General features: G+C 55.0%; 1 protein-coding gene across 1 annotated transcript in view; it reads left to right on the top strand.

The window, feature by feature from the left end:
• The window catches only part of CYTH4 (cytohesin 4), a 29,645-nt gene continuing 12,918 nt past the window's right edge, over positions 1-16,727 (top strand). The window contains exons 1-7 of the mRNA XM_082740207.1: positions 1-343; positions 8,551-8,633; positions 10,056-10,120; positions 11,648-11,714; positions 13,267-13,385; positions 14,619-14,699; positions 16,461-16,573. Of these exons, the coding sequence (XP_082596333.1) occupies positions 325-343; positions 8,551-8,633; positions 10,056-10,120; positions 11,648-11,714; positions 13,267-13,385; positions 14,619-14,699; positions 16,461-16,573 (547 nt within the window). The 5' untranslated portion in view covers positions 1-324. The remainder of the gene's footprint in view (positions 344-8,550; positions 8,634-10,055; positions 10,121-11,647; positions 11,715-13,266; positions 13,386-14,618; positions 14,700-16,460; positions 16,574-16,727) is intronic.

Raw genomic sequence — 16,727 nt, 5'->3', positions numbered from 1 at the left:
GTCTTTCTCACTTTCTCTTTTTATCCCCCAACCCCTCCCTTTGTTTGTCTCTGCTGTCTCTAAATCTCCCTTGCCCACACCCAAAAATGCAAAGAGTCCCAGCAACACGAAACTCAGCTGGTTTTAGGAAGTGCTGCTGCGTCAAGAGCCTACAGACCAGATCCTAGCAGACAGGACTGACTTCCTCCCCACGCGGCGCTGGGCGGGGCCTCCCGGAAGGGGCCTGCTGGTAGCCGAGGTGACACATCTCTGCCCGGCCAGCTCCAACGGCAGCTGGGTCAGCAGGCATCGGCAGCACGGGCCACCCCTCCCCAGGGCCTCAGAATGGACCTGTGCCATCCAGGTAAGCACCTGGGGCCAACCTCTCTGGGCCTCAGTTTCCTCTTCTGTAAGACGGGGACAATCGTGCCTGCTTTCACAGGATCCTAGAAGGAATCGATATAGAAACAGATCTAAGACAGGTGGGAAATTCAGAAGCAAGCCACAAATGTTTATGAGCTCAGGCTGGCTGCCTAGCTGTGCTCCAGGACCTGGGGATCGGGTGAACAAAGCGGGCCAGGTCCCTGCCCCCCTGAGCTCACGCTGTAGGGGGCAGACAGACAGTAAAGGTATTTATGGAATATGTCAGGAGGTGACAAGCAAGAGAAGGAAGAGCCAAGTAGGGGAAGGACAATGGGAGAAGGTGGTCGAGAAGGACAGGAGGACATAGCATTTGGGCAGAGACATGGAGGAAGGAAGGAGTGGCCCATATGGGTTTCTGGGGAAGGAATATTCCAGGGGGAAGGAACCGTCACTGCAAGAAAGATTGCTCAAGTTGCAGATGATGGCGTTGGTGACCATGGCTTTCTGGGCAGCACAAGGGCCTTGAAGCTCCTGTTTGGCCTTTAGGGATTGGGGGTAAGGACAGCCTTTGGGGAGGCTGAGACCACCGTGTAGAGCGCCGCTGAAGGGGGCCTGGGGAAGAGCCGCAGAGAACCCTGGCTGAGACCCTCGCCAGTGAGCAGGACCGTGCGTCGGGGGGGAGGAGGAGAGGCACAGTTTGCATGCACAGTCAGTGGGGGAGAGGACAAGTGGTGCTGGGTTTCTGCAAGGCAGGGAGAAGGAACGGGACAAAGCGTCCGTGCCCGGTACCCCAGCACCGCCTGGAAGTCTGGAGGACGAGGGCTGCCAGGAGCTGCCCAGTCCTCGGGTTCAGAGGACATCTACCCTGTGAGCAACAGAACCATTTTTCTTCAAACAAAACCTAACAGAGCAGGGCCTGACCCCGCCCACTGGGCCTCCCGCGGGCTCTGGGGAACACAGTGAGAGAACCACACATCCCTTTCAACAGTCCTTGGGCTTTGGGTGGCATGTGGCTCACAGACTGGACAGGCTCCTGGGCATATGTCTTAGGTTGCGCCTAGAAGATAAGCGGGGACACAGGGAGGAGGCGTGGGGCTCCAGGTCACTCAGCAGATAGGAGCCATCAGAGGCAGGGGGGTCACGCCCGCACACACGGCCCGTCTTCCCACCATTAGCACTTTGTTCTTTGGGGGCTTCACAGACTGAGATCCTGCAGAACGGGGACGGCTGTCTCTCTAAGGGGAAACGGAGGCTCCGGAACATGAACTGGAGGGGAGGGCTGACTTGCTCAAAGTCAGGTGGCCAGAGCGGGGACAGGACCCTGAGAGGAGACAGAGCCACCATTTAGCCTGGGCTGTGAGAGGCGGGAGGCCAGAAGCTGCTCTCTTGAGGCTGGCCCTGGGTGGGGAGTGGATTGAGTCAAGTCAGTGCAGGTGGCGGGCTGACGGGTGTGAGATCTCCGTGACTGTTCGTTCATTCACTCATTGACACCATCAGCTGCCCTCCCGTGTGCAGGGCCTGTGCTGGGCAGTGCTAGGGACAGTGACCGGCCGTGGGGAAGCTGCTGATCCAGGATGTGGGGGAGGTGGGGGACAGATCCTGCAGTTCAATGACCCAGGGCAGATGAGGAAGCGACTCCTTCCACCTGGGAGGGGGTAGATCTGGGAAAACTTCCTGGAGGAGTCAGAGGGAGGGAAGGAAGGTCATCCTCCCTTACCCAGAGTGGGCCTTAATCAATGCCCCTCCACAGCCGGATGACTTCCCCTCTCCGAGCTCAGATTCATCATCTGTCAGTGGACACCGTCCCCACCCCGGCCTGAGCTGGGAAAGTGAATAAGTAGGGATTGTGGGGTCAGCCCCACCCAGCTTGGGTCCCAGCTCTGCACCCACTTGCCGGCGGTTGTGATGGCCTTTTCCTTCTGTGGGCTCCAGTTCCCTGTCTGTACCATTGACAGGATGGTGGCCAAGGTCCCCCAGGACAGCTTCCCCCGCTGCCCTGTGTCCTGCCCAGAAGCAGATCAGTCCCCCTCCTGCAGGACCTGCTGGGAAGGTGAGAGGTCCAGGCAGCCAAAACCTCTACGTGACCAAAGACAGCATCTTTGGGCCAGTGCAAGGAGGCCCAGTGCAATTAAAAATAGACACAGCTTGGCTCGGGGGGGTGGGGAGGAAACCACATGACACCCACAAAGCCTCGGGGGCTGGGCCGGGGAGCAGCACCACCGGACACCCCCTTCTGCCCCAGTGCCCCTCACGCCGAGATTCTGAGAAGCCTCTGCCCTCGGGGGCCCCAGGATCGCACCCTCCTCTTGCCCTGGAAAGGGGAAGCAAGGCCAGCTGTCCTGGAAGCGGGTCTGCAAGCAGAACGATTTCTAAAAATATGATGGGAAAGAGGAAGGACAAAGGGGAAGTCGGGAGGAGCTGGGGAGCGGGTCGGGGTGGGCACCGGGGCATCCCCAGCTGGCCTAGGTGCGGGCGCAGAGGGCGGCCCCAGTCTGCAGCATGGGTGGGGCCCATCATTCACCGGCAGCCCTTGAGAGCTATGAAACTCAGAGCCAAGGGAGGAGCCAACAGAGGTCAGGTGATGGCTATGGTCCTCCTTTTATTATCTGTTTGTTTTATTACTACTGTTAGCAGATTGCACCTCCCGTGAGCTGCTCCAGTGTTTAAAACTCCAGCATCAGGGTTCTCGCTCTGTGCCCTTGTCACCCTCCCTGAAATATCTGTGCCCTCAGCTCTGAAATGCAGAGAAGTCCCCGCTTTGAAACACAGAGCTGAAGGGTTGGAAGGTCGGGTGCTTCCCGTGGCTGTTGGGACAGCACAGGCATCAGAATCCTGTTGGGGTCAGAATCCTGCCAGGAGGGAACAGGGGACGGAGAGAATCCAGGAGTTTGCCTGTCAAACCACAGAAGAGGCTCCGTGAGGAAAAAATGCAAAACACTCCCCGCCCCCTCCTCAGGCCATCCCACCATCCCGAGAACTTTCCACCCACACCTGTGCCTCAGTTTCCCCAGCTCCAGGAAGTTGGCTGGTCTTCTGTCTCAGCCCTCCCAGAAGGGGAAAGAGGAACAAAGTGTGGGCATCTCTGAGCATCTGGCCTTCATTCTCGAACAAGTCGTCATGGTCAGCATTTCCAAGTCGGAACTGCCAGGGCTGGGGTCGGCTGGGGTTTTGATGATTTGCATGAAAATATCTGGCGTCAGAGGACCCAAATCAAGGCGTTGGCCTCAGAGTCCCTGCCAGGCCTGGGTGTGACCATCTTCCAGCTGTGTCTCCTCGAGCGGGTCACTGGACCTCTCTGAGCCCCAGGTGCCTCATCTATACAGTGAGAGCAGACAGACCTTCCTCCAGAGCTGTCATGGGGACCCAGTGGGATAGAGGATGCTGAGAGCCCAGAGCCCACAGGGCCTGGCACATAGTAGGTGCCCCCGCAGCATGCCGCCCACCAACAGACGGCTCCGCTTGCTTATTGAGCAAGACCTCAGAGCGGTCCACACAGATCCCGGAACTGCTGTGGGGACAGGAGGAACAGACACCACACAGGAGGGCACCTGAGAGGGGAGAGGATGAGTGGGAACACAGGTTCGTGGGGAAGGCGCACATGGAAGCAAGCCAAGGACATCCAGGTCAGGGCCAGCGCAGTGTGAGCTGGGGATGGGGGCATGTGTGCGGGACTGGTGGGCTGGGGCCAGATTCCGGGTCTTCTCTCCAGGACATGGGGATGCTGTAGGAAACTGGATTGGAGGTGCAGAGCGGAGGCAGGGAGACACAAGGAGGTCCTGCTGTTATCCAGGGCGGAGCCTATGGTCTGTGTGGGGTGGGGTGGGGCCGTGGGAACAAAGGAGATGCACAGGGCGTGGGGGTGGGGAGACTTGAGGGCCAGAGAAGGAGCTGTGTGTCAGCGTTCCTCCTGGGGTCCTGGCCTCTTCCAGGGGCTCTAAGGATTTAAAGGCATAATTTATACAGAGCTGCTGGCCTACAGTAGGTGTTTTGAACTGACGTTTAATGGGACGCTTGCTTTGTCCCCCGGTATAAGGGCCACCTCCCCCCTCCTCTCTGGAAACTGGGGTCTCTAGGCCTGTGGAGCTCAGAGTTGTAAGGATGGAAAGGAAGACTCCCCGTGGGGGTCACCAAGAGGAGGGTACATGGAGTCACTCCTCCTCCTTGGGCCTGGATCCGTGTCAGTGACCTGTTGGGGACAGAGCACCTTCTAATGGTGCATCCAGGGGGAAAGTGCCCATCGGAGCAGAATGTCGGCTCCGAGCTGACACCTCAGCTGCACCTTCGAGAAGCCGCGCCACTGCTCCATCTGGCCGGCAGCTGCTGGTGGCGAAGTTTGGAGAGGACCAGCAGGCCCCGGGCCACATGCACCTCCCACACCTGCTTCACTGTAAAGAGCGTCCCTTGGTCCAGTGTGATGTTGGGCGGTACTCGGAGTGAGTAGGCTGATTAAGCAGTCTGGAAGCCTCCAGAAAGGGGCCAGGACAGAGCATCCGTGGGAAGGAAGGGCCACTGCGTGACCAGGGCATGTGTGGCTTTCAGTCAAGACAGATCGCTGGCCTTTGAGAGTAGAAGGGATCTGACGTTATCAACCTGTCATCAAGTTGCTGGTTGGCCTTCCCGGGAAACCATCGGGACATGCAGCAGTGGCAGGAGCTGGGGAAGCCTGGGTCCGTGGCTCTAGATGCAGCCTCTGCCCGGGCCCCATGGCAGCGTCACCCACGGACTGTTGTACCAGCGTGGGGTTGGCCTGTCAGAGACGAGCTGACGTCACTGGCCGATCATGCTGTCTGCTTGGTGGTGCAGGCTTTCTCCTGTGCTGGATGGTTGCCAGGGAGCATTAGTGTGTCTCACAAAAGTCCTCACCCTCGGGGAGCCTGGGTGGCTCAGTCCAGTGGCTCAGGTCATGATCTCAGGGTTGCGGGATCAAGCCCCACATTAGGCTCATACTCTGTGGGAGTCTACTTGATGTTCCATCTCCCTCTCTATGCCCTTCCATCCCCTACTTGCACTCTTTCTCTCTCTCTCTCTCTCAAATAAATAAATAAAATCTTTTAAAAAAAAAATCCTCACCCTCCGTGTCCACTCCTAGGGGACCATCCAGTTCTCTTCCTCAGACCTCTCTGTTCCCAATCTTCCAATCTTCCCTCTTTCCAGTTTCAGACCAAGCCATCCTCTCCTGGTCATTCTTAACCTTAAAAAATAAAACTGCCAGTTACTTAACCAGCAAAGATGGGTTTATTCCAGAATAGTATAGAACTACAATCCAGGACAAGCAAGCTAGGGCCAAACCCTGGGCGAGTCTACAGAACAAAGGACAGGAGCTCTTTTATAGAGGAGAGGGGAGTCGGAAAATTAATCCCCAGTTACCTGGGAGCTCAAGAGAAGGTGGCTTTTCATCACTGAGTTATAACTTTCTCGCCCACTGGGCTGTTGCTAAGGGAAAAGAAAAGCCTCCTTCCTCCTGCTGGAAGAGTAAGGGAGGAGCTAAAATCTTTCCCACTTGCAAGGTGTGTCTCCTCCAGTGGGGCCTGCAATTGAGGAGGGAGTGAGAGCTCCCCCTCTGGCCTCCTGACTCTAGTCTAGATTTCCTCTTGGGAATTTGCACACCCTATATGCATGTGTATTCCTGCTTCGTGCCCCTACTCTTTGCCCATGAAACCGATGACCAGGAGCCCTTCCACAGTTCTGCCCACTGGGAGAACTTCTCACACTGTCTCTCCAGAACACCTTTGAGCAGGGCTATATAGTTCAAGAGCTATCTAGTTTTTGCGAGTTCCCAAACACTAAGCCACCCATTCTGGAACCAAGTTCAGGTGTTTTGCTCCATTGCCAGAAAGATCACAAGGGACCCACCCAAGCAGACATAGTGTGAGCTGAGGGACCTGGTGCAACCACAGTGGGTGACACGGGGACCTGGGTGACCTGTCCATGGAGCTTACTGGAGCCCTCTGTTCACTGAAGGAACCACTTATGAAGGGCAGTCATTATCAATGTATTATTATCATATGTAATTGACCCAGCATTGTAGGACCCTTCCTTCTGGGAACCTTCTCCTCAGTCAGCAGAGTCTAAATCTGAATACTGGTTCAGGTCCAGAAACTAGACAAAAGGTCTTGGCTTTTTATGCAGTGACTGTCCCTTGGGAGGGGCATCTCCATTCGGCTGAGTTGGGCTCCTAGGGAGGAACTCAGCTGGGACAGCAACAGGATATGTCCCCACCCCACCCCCAGCCACGGAGAAAATGGGTGCCTTAGTCCTGCAGGAGGGAGCAGATGGCACAATGTAGCACCCATTATACATGTGTTGGACACTTGCCCTATATTGACTACTTGCTTGGTGCCTCCCCATCCCAGTACCCAGTTGCCATCTCAAAGTTCAAGATGGCTGCTCAGTCAATGGGAGGGAGAGATAAGGAAAGGGAGCCCTTAATATTCTCTCTGCTTGCCAAACTATGGAAAGAGCCCAGATGTCCTTTGATAGATGAATGGATAAAGATGTGGGATATATATACAATGGAATATTACTCAGCCATTAAAAAAATGAAATCTTGCCATTTGCAATGATGTGGACAGAAGTAGAGGGTGTTATGCTAGGCAAAATAAGTCCATCAGAAAAAGACAATTCTCATATGATTTCACTCGTATGTGGAATTTAAGAAACAAAACAGAGGAGCACAGAAGAAGGGAGGGAAAAATAGAACAAGGTGAAACTAGAAAGGGAAATAAACCATAAGAAACTCTGAACCATAGGAAACAGACTGAAGGTTGCTGGAGGGGAGGGGTTTGGGAGATGGGGTAACTGGGTGATGGGCATCAAGAAGGGTACGTGATGTAATGAGTGCTGGGTGTTCTATGCAACTGATGAATCACTGAGCTCTACCTCTGAAACCAATCATACACAATATGTTCATTGAATTTTTAAAAAATTAAAAAATACTCTCTCTGCTTTCATTTGGGAGATCTAATGACTATCCTTGCAAAACCTTAAAGAAAGGTGACCCCCCAAAAAAGGAAAGAAAGAAAAAAAAAGAAAAGGAAAGAAAAAAAGTGACCAGTTTCCCTAAAAGAGTCCGGGAGCTTATGGGCAGGAGGACAGGAAATAGCAACCCAGGGTGGAGGAGCTTCATGGGCAAAAGTGGGGAAATAAGACTGAGAGACAGGTTGGGGACAGTGAGGAGCTGGCAGGCGGGACTGCCAGACTCTTACGGAGAATAGTGGGGAATAAGGCTGGCGGGAGAGGCCAGGACCAGGATGAGAACTTTCCTCTCTGAGTAATGAAGAGACTGTGGAGATTTTGACAAGGCAAGTGCTATGGATGGAACAGGACACACAACGTGTTGGGGGGGGGGGGCGGGTGCTGACACCGCTGTGGCACCTGGCACAGAATACCAGCACACATGCGTCTCCCTTCATTCATTTCCAGGTGAGGGGGAAGGAACTCAGGCTTTGTAGCCAGCCCAATCCAAGTCCCACTCTGGCTCAGCGGCTTGTCCCCATGGAATTGTGGCCAGGTCACCTCATCTCTCTGAGCCTCGGTGTCTAGAGCAAGGACTGTGAATTGTCCCCCAAAACCCAGTCGCCCCATCTTACATAGCAAGGGCATCAGGACCACCACACTAAAGACTCATTTCCCAGCTTCCCTTGTGGCTAGGTGTGGTCATGTGACTGCTTCTGACCAATAGCATGTGAGGCAAAAGGATACACCACTTCCTGGTTGCACAAATAGGTAAGGGGTTCAGTGATAAATCCAGGATACGGGGAAAGGAGTAAGTGAAAGTTCCGAGGAAGGACAAAGGTATTCGGCAAGTGTTCTGAGTACCTGCTATATGTCGAGCTCTTTCTAGGGGCTGAGGATACAACAGTGAGCAAAATTCTTGACGTGTCTGCTCTCTCGGTGCTGGGAGTATGAGCAGAACAGAAAACATGCAAATCAACAAAATGACTTCAGGGAGTCTGTACCAAGAGGGTACAAAACTGGGTCAAAGGGAAGGTGGAATGTGTAGTCACTGCTTTAGAGTGTGTAGTCAAGGAAGGCCTCCTGGAGGAGGTGACATCAGGGCTAAAGCCCTGAGTGACAAGGGCAAGCAAGCCAAGGGTTTCTGGAAGAAAGAGGGCCCTGGGGAAGCGAGAGCTAGCCTGTGTGGCTGAGCGGAGTGACGGAGGGTGTTGTGGTGAATGGGCCAGTGACTGCTGGTTCTTCTCTGTCCAGACCCAGCAGAGCTGAGCAGCGGGGAGACCCAGGAGCTGCAGCAGATCAAGTGGCACCGAAAGCAGCTTCTGGAAGACATCCAGGTGTGTGCACATTCACACTCACACACGTGCATGCACACGTCCACACACATGCTCATGCTGACATACCCTCCAAGCCCACTTGCCCACGAGCAAACCCTCGCACACACTCACATACCTCCCCACTCACTCCGGACCTCAGCCTGATCAGACAGTGGGGCTGGACTCCAGCCCACGCGTGGCCTCCGCCCCGGCCCCCAGGAGTGGGGCGACCAGAATCCCAGAGGGACTTCCCACTGCCAGTCCCCAGATGCCTGTACCCAGAGGGAGCCAGGAGCGTAGGAGAGGGAAGAGAAGACAGTCAGCTAAGCACTTACTGTGTGCCGTGCCCCGACCAGTGCTCTGCTACACTTCATGGGACCATAGGCTCTACTCCCATCCATGTGGCACCCATCAGGCCTCATCTCCACACTGAGCCTCAATTTCAGCCCCTCTAAAACTTAAATCATCTCATCAAGGTAACACCAGTGTGTGCCCGGCACTCGCCAATGAACCAGTTGCTCAGCCGTTCACTTGTCTGATTTTAGGCTACATCTGAGGCAGGTCCTGGTTCTGCTCCTGGAATGTACCAGGCTCCGTCCTGCCCCTGGGCCTTTGCACTCGCAGCCTGGGACTCTCCCAAGCTCTCCTCGTGGCACCTCCTTCTCATTACATTAATTAGGGGGGGTCCTCTACCCCCAGGTTCCTCCTGCAGGATCGAGATGAAAAAGGCCAGAGGGGAGTGGGGAAAGCACAGACTCGGAATCAGGACTTAGACATGTCACATCACCTCTCTGCACCTCAGTGTCCTCTTCTGTAAATTCCACTAGGATTACTAGGTCCTTGAGAAGAGGGCCTGCACTTTCTGGTACCCTGGTGTACCCATAACTCCTGGCCCATAGTAGGTACAGAGTCAAGGCCGAATGACAAAGTCAATGGACGGGTCATGGAAGCCAGAGAGGACTCGGGGCCTAGTCCTAGGGTGGGAATTCACGCTTCGTGGCTGGGAGGCAGTAGGGAGCCACAACAGGTGTTGGGGAAGGGAGGTGCCAAGTTGTCCTTCAGGAAGCTGGCAGCGGGGTGGAGGAGGGCTTGTTGGGTAGACTTGGCTAAAAGGCAGGAGATGCCACAGCTGCAGAGGGGAGATGGAAAGGCTGGAAATAGAACGGGGTGAAGGGTGGGAACTTGGGGACTGCCTCCCCCAAGACAGGAGCCCTTGGGGAATTGGGCATCAACAGGCAACAGGTTGGCTTGGGATTGTGAGGATAAGAAGCATCTGGGGAAGGGATCTGGTCAAGGGTAGGGACCCTCAGTGGTGGCTCAGGGGAGTCGGGGGTCACACCCAGGGGCGAAAGTGGTTGTGGGAAGAGGGGGTTCAGGAATCTTTTTCCATCCCAGCCTCCGTCCCTGACTTTGCTCCCTGTCACACCCCCTGCCACCCCACAGAAGCTGAAAGATGAGATCGCAGATGTGTTTGCCCAGATTGACTGCTTCGAGACCGCGGAGGAGAGGTGAGCGGCCGGGCCAGGGGACACCGAGAAGCTGCCGGGGTGGCTTCGCAAGGATGTCACACCCCAGGAATGAGCATGAGGGAGCAGGGGCCATGCCTGGGTCTGGGGTCCTTGTGAAATCAGGGTGTCTGCATGGAGGAAGAGACAGTGGAGGTGAGATAAAAACAGGGAGGACCCTAGACTCCACTGTGTGGCGTGGTCTGGTCCTAACTTCTAACAGACCTCTCTTGAGAGACACCCCTACCCTCAACCCCTCCACCCAAAGTCTCCCCAACCTACCCTGACCCAGCCCCTGATCTGTCGCTGGCCAGGAGCATCATGGGATGGGCCAGGGGAAGGAGAGTTCAGCCCCAAGGAGGAGGACCAGGAACCAAGGACCTCACAAGTACCAGAGCCCGGCCAGGGCAAGGCCAAGGCTGGCCCACCGCACCCCTCCCGCAGGGTGTCATCCACCTGTACCTCCTATGGGAAGACCGCCGCCCCCCACCCAGGGCTCTGTGACCTGGGGCTGGTCCCTGCCCCTTCCTGGGCCTCAGTTTCACCACTTATGGCGAATACGAATCTTGGTTCCAGGGCGCCTGGGTGGCTCACTCTGTTAAGCGTCTGCCTTCAGCTCAGGACATGATCCCAGAATCCAGGGATCGAGCCCCAGTTTGGGGCTCCCTGCTCAGTGGGGAGTTTGCATCTCCCTCTGCCCATTCTGCCCCCACCCCCACTGTTCATGCTCTCTTTGAGAGAGAGAGAGAGAGATTGAGAGTGTTGGTCTTATATAATCCCCTAAGGCCTCAGGCAGGGACTCCGGCATCTGTGTCCCAGGAAATCCCCACCCTGCCCCCGCTACCCCTCGGTCTCTGATGCCTCTAGTCACCATTCTAGACCCACACACAAGTCACACGGACAAGCATGGGCGCACACGCGGCTGCCCTGGGTCTCTAGGCTCCCTGTTCCAGCTCCAACAATAGCATCCCATTCGTAGAGCACCTGCCACTGAGCTATTTTGAACATTCCCCCTCTCCACAGTGCTGGGAGGCAGGTGATGGTGTCATCCCCATTTTACAGATGAGAAAACTGAGTCCCAGAGAGATCAAGTGATTCAGCTTCTGTGGCTCAGCCAACAAAACAGTGGTGGGATTTGCACCAGGAGTCTGGCTCCAGCCTATGCCCTCACCTCCAGCCTCCCTGCTGTCCTGCCCCCACTCTGAGCACAGCCCCCCCCCACACACACACACCCCTGCCAACGCTCTCCCTAGAGCAACTCTGGGCTCCCAAGGCCATGGCTCCAGAGCTGGTTAAAATGCTGATGCTGGGCCCATCGGAAGAATCTCCTTTAGCAGCTCTGGAAGGGGCCCAGACCCTCCGTTTCTCTTGCTCTCCCCGGTGACTCCAGGCAGGGTGTGAGAACCCTACTGGAGGCTCTTGGGGAACATTGGCTCTAGTGAGCAAAGCATCCTCGGGGCTTGGAAGGGCGGCCCTGGGGGCCCAGGGTGGTCCCGACTGACATCGTGTCTACTGACATTGTGTCTACAGCCGGTTGGCCCAGAAAGAGAAGGAGCTATGCATCGGGCGTAAGAAGTTCAACATGGACCCGGTGAAGGTAGGCATTTGTGGGGGGGTTCCGGCGGTCACGGGGCTGGGGGAGCTGTACGCCAGACACCTTCGCAACATCCTCTTGTTCCCCTCAACTGACAATTACCCACCATACAGAGGAGGAAACTGAGGCCCAGCAGAGCTCAGTACCTTGCCCAGCATCCCACGGCCCATCAAGGCTGAAGGGGTCTGTCACCCTACAGCATAGCATGAGGGGGGAGCCATGGCGGAGGATGTGGGGACCTTGTGTGAGGTCCACAGACCTGAACTCTGCTGCTTCCTCCTTTGTGAGACGGGCTTTGGACAGTGGGGCCCTTAGATCTCGGGGCTCAGTTTCTAGAAGTGTCTTCTAGCCTCTCAGTCTGGGGGCACTGGCACGGAGAAACCCAGGGCTCAGGAACCAGCCGTGTTCTCTCCCCTTCCCCCCCAGCCCCTGCCCATTCCCCGCTCCGCTGCCCAACCTCCAAGCAACCCCAGCCCCACCTCTCACCCAGCTAGGTGGCAGAGGGTTCCCTTCCTGCCTGAACAAAGGCGGGAGGAAACCACAGACTGACAGGCGGAGGTGGGGTCAGGGCAGCCCAGGCGTCCCTGGAAATTTCCTGCTCGCCCTGAGGTGGCTGCCTCTTCCCCATCACAGGCACACACAGGCTCACAGTGTCACATACCCGTGTGCCTTCTGCAGCCACAGGAATCGGACCCCAGCCCCGTCCACACGGAACACACACTCACACACACACACGTGTACACGCGCACACAAGCGCACTAACTCATCCTCCCACCAGAGCACAGAGAGGGGCCCCCGAGGGAGTCCCATGACCCTCTGCCGGTCAGTGAGAGCCTCCCCGAAAACTGCCCCCCCCCATCTTCCAGCAAACTCTTCCCCAACAGGAACAGGGACATGGAGGAGCCCTCCTGGAAAACCAAAGACGGACCCTTCAAACTCCCCAAATTAGAAGGACAGATTCTGAGTGCTGGGGGGTGGGGAAAGAGGTGCGTGTGACGTCGTCAGATCCGAAAAAACATTTTGTGTAGAAAGGGAAGGAAAGGCGCCACAATGGACACTGTCTCCCTCTGAGTGGTGGGACTTGGCAATTTCCTCTTCTTTTGATTTAGCTGTTTTTTTCTAATTTTTATACAATGAACATAAATTACTTGTGAGAAAAAAAATGAAACACTATTTTTAAATAAATGGGTTTTAAGGGGACAAAAGGAAAGTCTGAATCATGGAATCTTAAAGTTATAAATTCATAGAATCATTGAAGACTATAATCCAAGAGTTCAGACTGAAGGGAATCTGAGGAGCCCATGGCGTGAACCTGGTTCATTGCAGGAATGCTCTCTCTCTTTGTATGCCTCCAGTGACAATGGACTCACCACCTGATAAAGGCCGCTTCTCTTAAGGAGGGACAGAACTTCCCAGGACAGTCTGTATCAGAATGCCAGGCCCCCATGCCCCACCATCTATCTTACGGTCTGGCCACAGGCCGCCCCCTTCTCTTCCTCCTCTCCCACTGACGACTGTGTCAGGGCTGATCTTGGGTTCTGTGTACCCCCTACAGGGCATCCAGTATCTCACTGAGCACAAATTGCTGACCCCCAACGTCCAGGACATCGCCCAGTTCCTATACAAAGGCGAGGGCCTCAACAAAACGGCCATTGGCACCTACCTGGGGGAGAGGTAAGGTGGGGTGTGGACTTAGGGAGATAGGGAATGTGGGTGTGCAGGTGTGCGTAGGTGTGTGCGTATGTGGGCAGGTAAATGAGCGAGTGAATTATGTTAGGGAAGTCATAACTCTTGGGCTTGAAAGGGCTAACTGATCACTTCTCTCCAACTTCTGAACCCAAGCCTGGCTTCCTTCCTTCTTTCATTCACTCATTTGTTCAATAATTAATATTTTTTAGTATTTACTGTGTGCCAGGCAGTGTCAAATTCCTGGATTTAGCCTAGTGAACAAGACAAACAAAAATCCTTTCCTTAGGGAGATACATTCTGGCGCAAAAGACAGATCCCAAAATACGTAAATATGTTAGAAAATTGTAAGTTCTTTGGAATGCAAATAAAGCAGGGAAGGGAGATAAGAACCACTGAGAACCACAGGTCAAGGGCTGTGACGTCAGATACTGTGGATATCTTGCCGACAGATACGGCAAGAGTCTTGTGAAGGAAGTGTCTCATGGAGAAATTGATGCTTGACACTTAAAGGGAGTGAGCAGTGAAGACCTCTGGGGGAGGAGCATTCCAGACAAAGGGAAGAGCACATGCCAAGGTCCTGGGGCAGAAGCATGTTCAAGGAACAGCAGGCTGGTGACATTAGAAGAGACCAAGGGAGAAAAGAAGTAGGAGGTGACAAGGCGGAGCTCCGTGGGAGGGTTCAGGGCAGAGGAGTGGTGAGAAAGGACCCCCCTGGCTGTTGGGAGTGGCAGGTGTGCTGTAAGTGACAAGGGGGGAGCTAGACCAGCAACGCTTCTCCCAGGTTCCCCAGTGAACACGTTCCTTCTCCTAAGAGAGCAGAGGATGCAGATGGCAAAAAGGGCAGAGCTTTCAGTTTTGAGCTGGGAAGAGGGAAGGAATAGGAGTAGGCATGGTTCTCTCTATTTTACAGATGGGGACATGGGGACTTAGGAAGCCCAATGGCTTAAGTAGGGTCATCCAGGCAGGAAGTGGCAGAGGAAGCACTTGACCCAGAGCAGGCTGTTCTGAAGCCAGAGCTCCCCTCCCAGGTGAACACCCCGTGAGGGTGTGTGTCGGGGGGGGGGGTCATGTGGGCTTAGAGGTGAGCAGAGCAGAAGGCGGCTGGATCCGGAAGGAGGACGCGGCTCCCCTCCTCTCCCTCCCCCACCTCAACCCCCTCCGGGAGGTGGGTGCCCACAAGTTCCCAAGTGCCTGTGCCCTCCTTCCTGCCCTCTCCAGGGATCCCTTCAACCTGCAGGTCCTCCAGGCCTTTGTGGACTGCCACGAGTTTGCCAACCTCAACCTCGTGCAGGCCCTCAGGTGAGTGGACCGGGAGGGGCGCTCAGCCCCCGGGGGTGGCCCAGCCTGGGGGGCGGGGAGGGGGTCCAGGAGCCACACTAATGGCACAAACACAGCCTCACCCTTGGTCTCTGATGCCTCTGATCACCTTCCTGTGCCTCCACGACTCGTCATGCTCGCACATTCCATTTTTACAGCCGTATTGCAATATCATGATGACTGTTACCGTTACTTCTGCCATCGCCGCTACCTTTGAGATTAGTGTTTCATTTGTTTAATACAGCATAGTAGGTATTCCCTCTTTCATATATATGAAACTCTGGAGCCAGACTGCCCGGTTCATATCCCAGCTCTGTCACTCACCCCCAGGGCAAGTCTCTGTGCCTCAGTTTCTTTGTCTACAAAATGGGAATAATAATAGTACGCATTAGGGGTGCCTGGGTGGCGCCGTTGGTTGGGCATCCAACTCTTGGTGTCAACTCAGGTCATGATCTCGGGGTCCTGGGATGGAGCCCCACATCAGGTTCGGGGCTCAGCAGGAAACTGACTTAAGATTTTTTCCCTCCCTTTCTCTGTTCCACCACCCACTCACTCCCTCTGTCAAATAAACAAATAAATCTTTAGAAAAATGATAATAATAGGGGCATCTAGGTGGCTCAGTCCATTAAGGGTCTGCCTTCAGCTCAGTTCATGATCCCAGCGTCCTGGAATCAGGACCTGTGTCTGGCTCCCGGCGCAGCAGGGAGTCTGCTTCTCCCTCTGTCTCTGCCCACCCCCTCCTGCTTGTGCTCTCTCTCACTCTCTTTCTTGCTCTGTCTCAAATTAATTCATTATTTAATTAATTAATTAAAAATAAATAAATATAAGGGTGGCTGAGTGGGTTAAGGCCTCTGTCTTCAGCTCAGGTCATGATCCCAGGGTCCTGGGATCGAGCCCCACACCGGGCTCTTTGCTCAGCAGGGAGCCTGCTTCCCCTTCTCTCTGCCTCTCTGCCTATTTGTGATCTCTCTCTCTCTCTCTCTGTCAAATAAATAAATAAAATCTTTAAAATAAATAAATAAGTAAATATAATAATAATACCAAATTCATAGGGCTGTAACAACTAAACAGGAAGTACTTAGAATTGTCTTAGTAAGCCTTGCTGCTATGGGTAATGCTGGGAAAATCAGCTCCTGAATGGGGGCATTTGATCTGGGCTTTGAAGGATGATGAGGAGTTTGCGAGGCAGAAAAGGAAGAAGCCGCTAACATCCAAGCAATGTGGCCTTCCCTTCGATTCCCATGCTCTTTTAAGGGGGAGGGGGAGGTGGTTGGGAGTCTCAATATTCATTCCTTCCTTCTTTTATTCATTACTGAGCAGTCCCTGGGCGCTCAGGCCAAGGTGAGGCCCAGGGGCAGGTGTGAGAGGAGCTGCACAGACAACCCTTGACCTTGGGGAACTAACTTTGAAGCTCTGGAAGGACTTATGTTCAAAGAAAAGGAAAACCCAGCCAAGAGAATGCACCTGCCCAGGGGTCCCCTGTCCGATCCCAGGGCAGACAGAGCCCCCCCACCCCGGGCTGAGGTGCAGGAGGCCACAAAGTGTTCTGAGACCAGAAGGGCAGAGGGGAGCACAAATTCTGCTCCTGTACTTTGAGAGAAAAGCCGCCTCCCCCTGAGCCTAAAGGACGGGGACAGACAGTCCCATTTACAGGATAAAGACTTAGGCAAGACAGGCAGAGCAGCTTCTCTGGGGTCCCCAGCCACCCCCACCCACCCACCCACAGCCCGATTCCTCCCCCAGACAGTTCCTGTGGAGCTTCCGGCTGCCAGGCGAGGCCCAGAAGATCGACAGGATGATGGAGACGTTTGCCGCCCGATACTGTCTCTGCAACCCAGGCGTCTTCCAGTCCACAGGTGCCCGCGTGGGAGGGGGCCTGGGGCTGTGGGAACCCTCCATGACCGCAGGCGCATGGCCGCCCCACCCCCTGGGCTCCCCCCACCCCCAGAGCATCGGGGCCCTGGGAGCCCAGACTTCCTCGCTGAGTGCCAACTCTGGGCCAGGCCCTCT

The sequence above is a fragment of the Mustela nivalis genome (assembly GCF_964662115.1).
Source record: "Mustela nivalis genome assembly, chromosome: 7".
Classification (NCBI taxonomy): Eukaryota; Metazoa; Chordata; class Mammalia; order Carnivora; family Mustelidae; genus Mustela; species Mustela nivalis.
The sequence above is the reverse complement of the archived record's forward strand: the minus strand, read 5'-3'. Positions and strand labels throughout refer to the sequence as shown.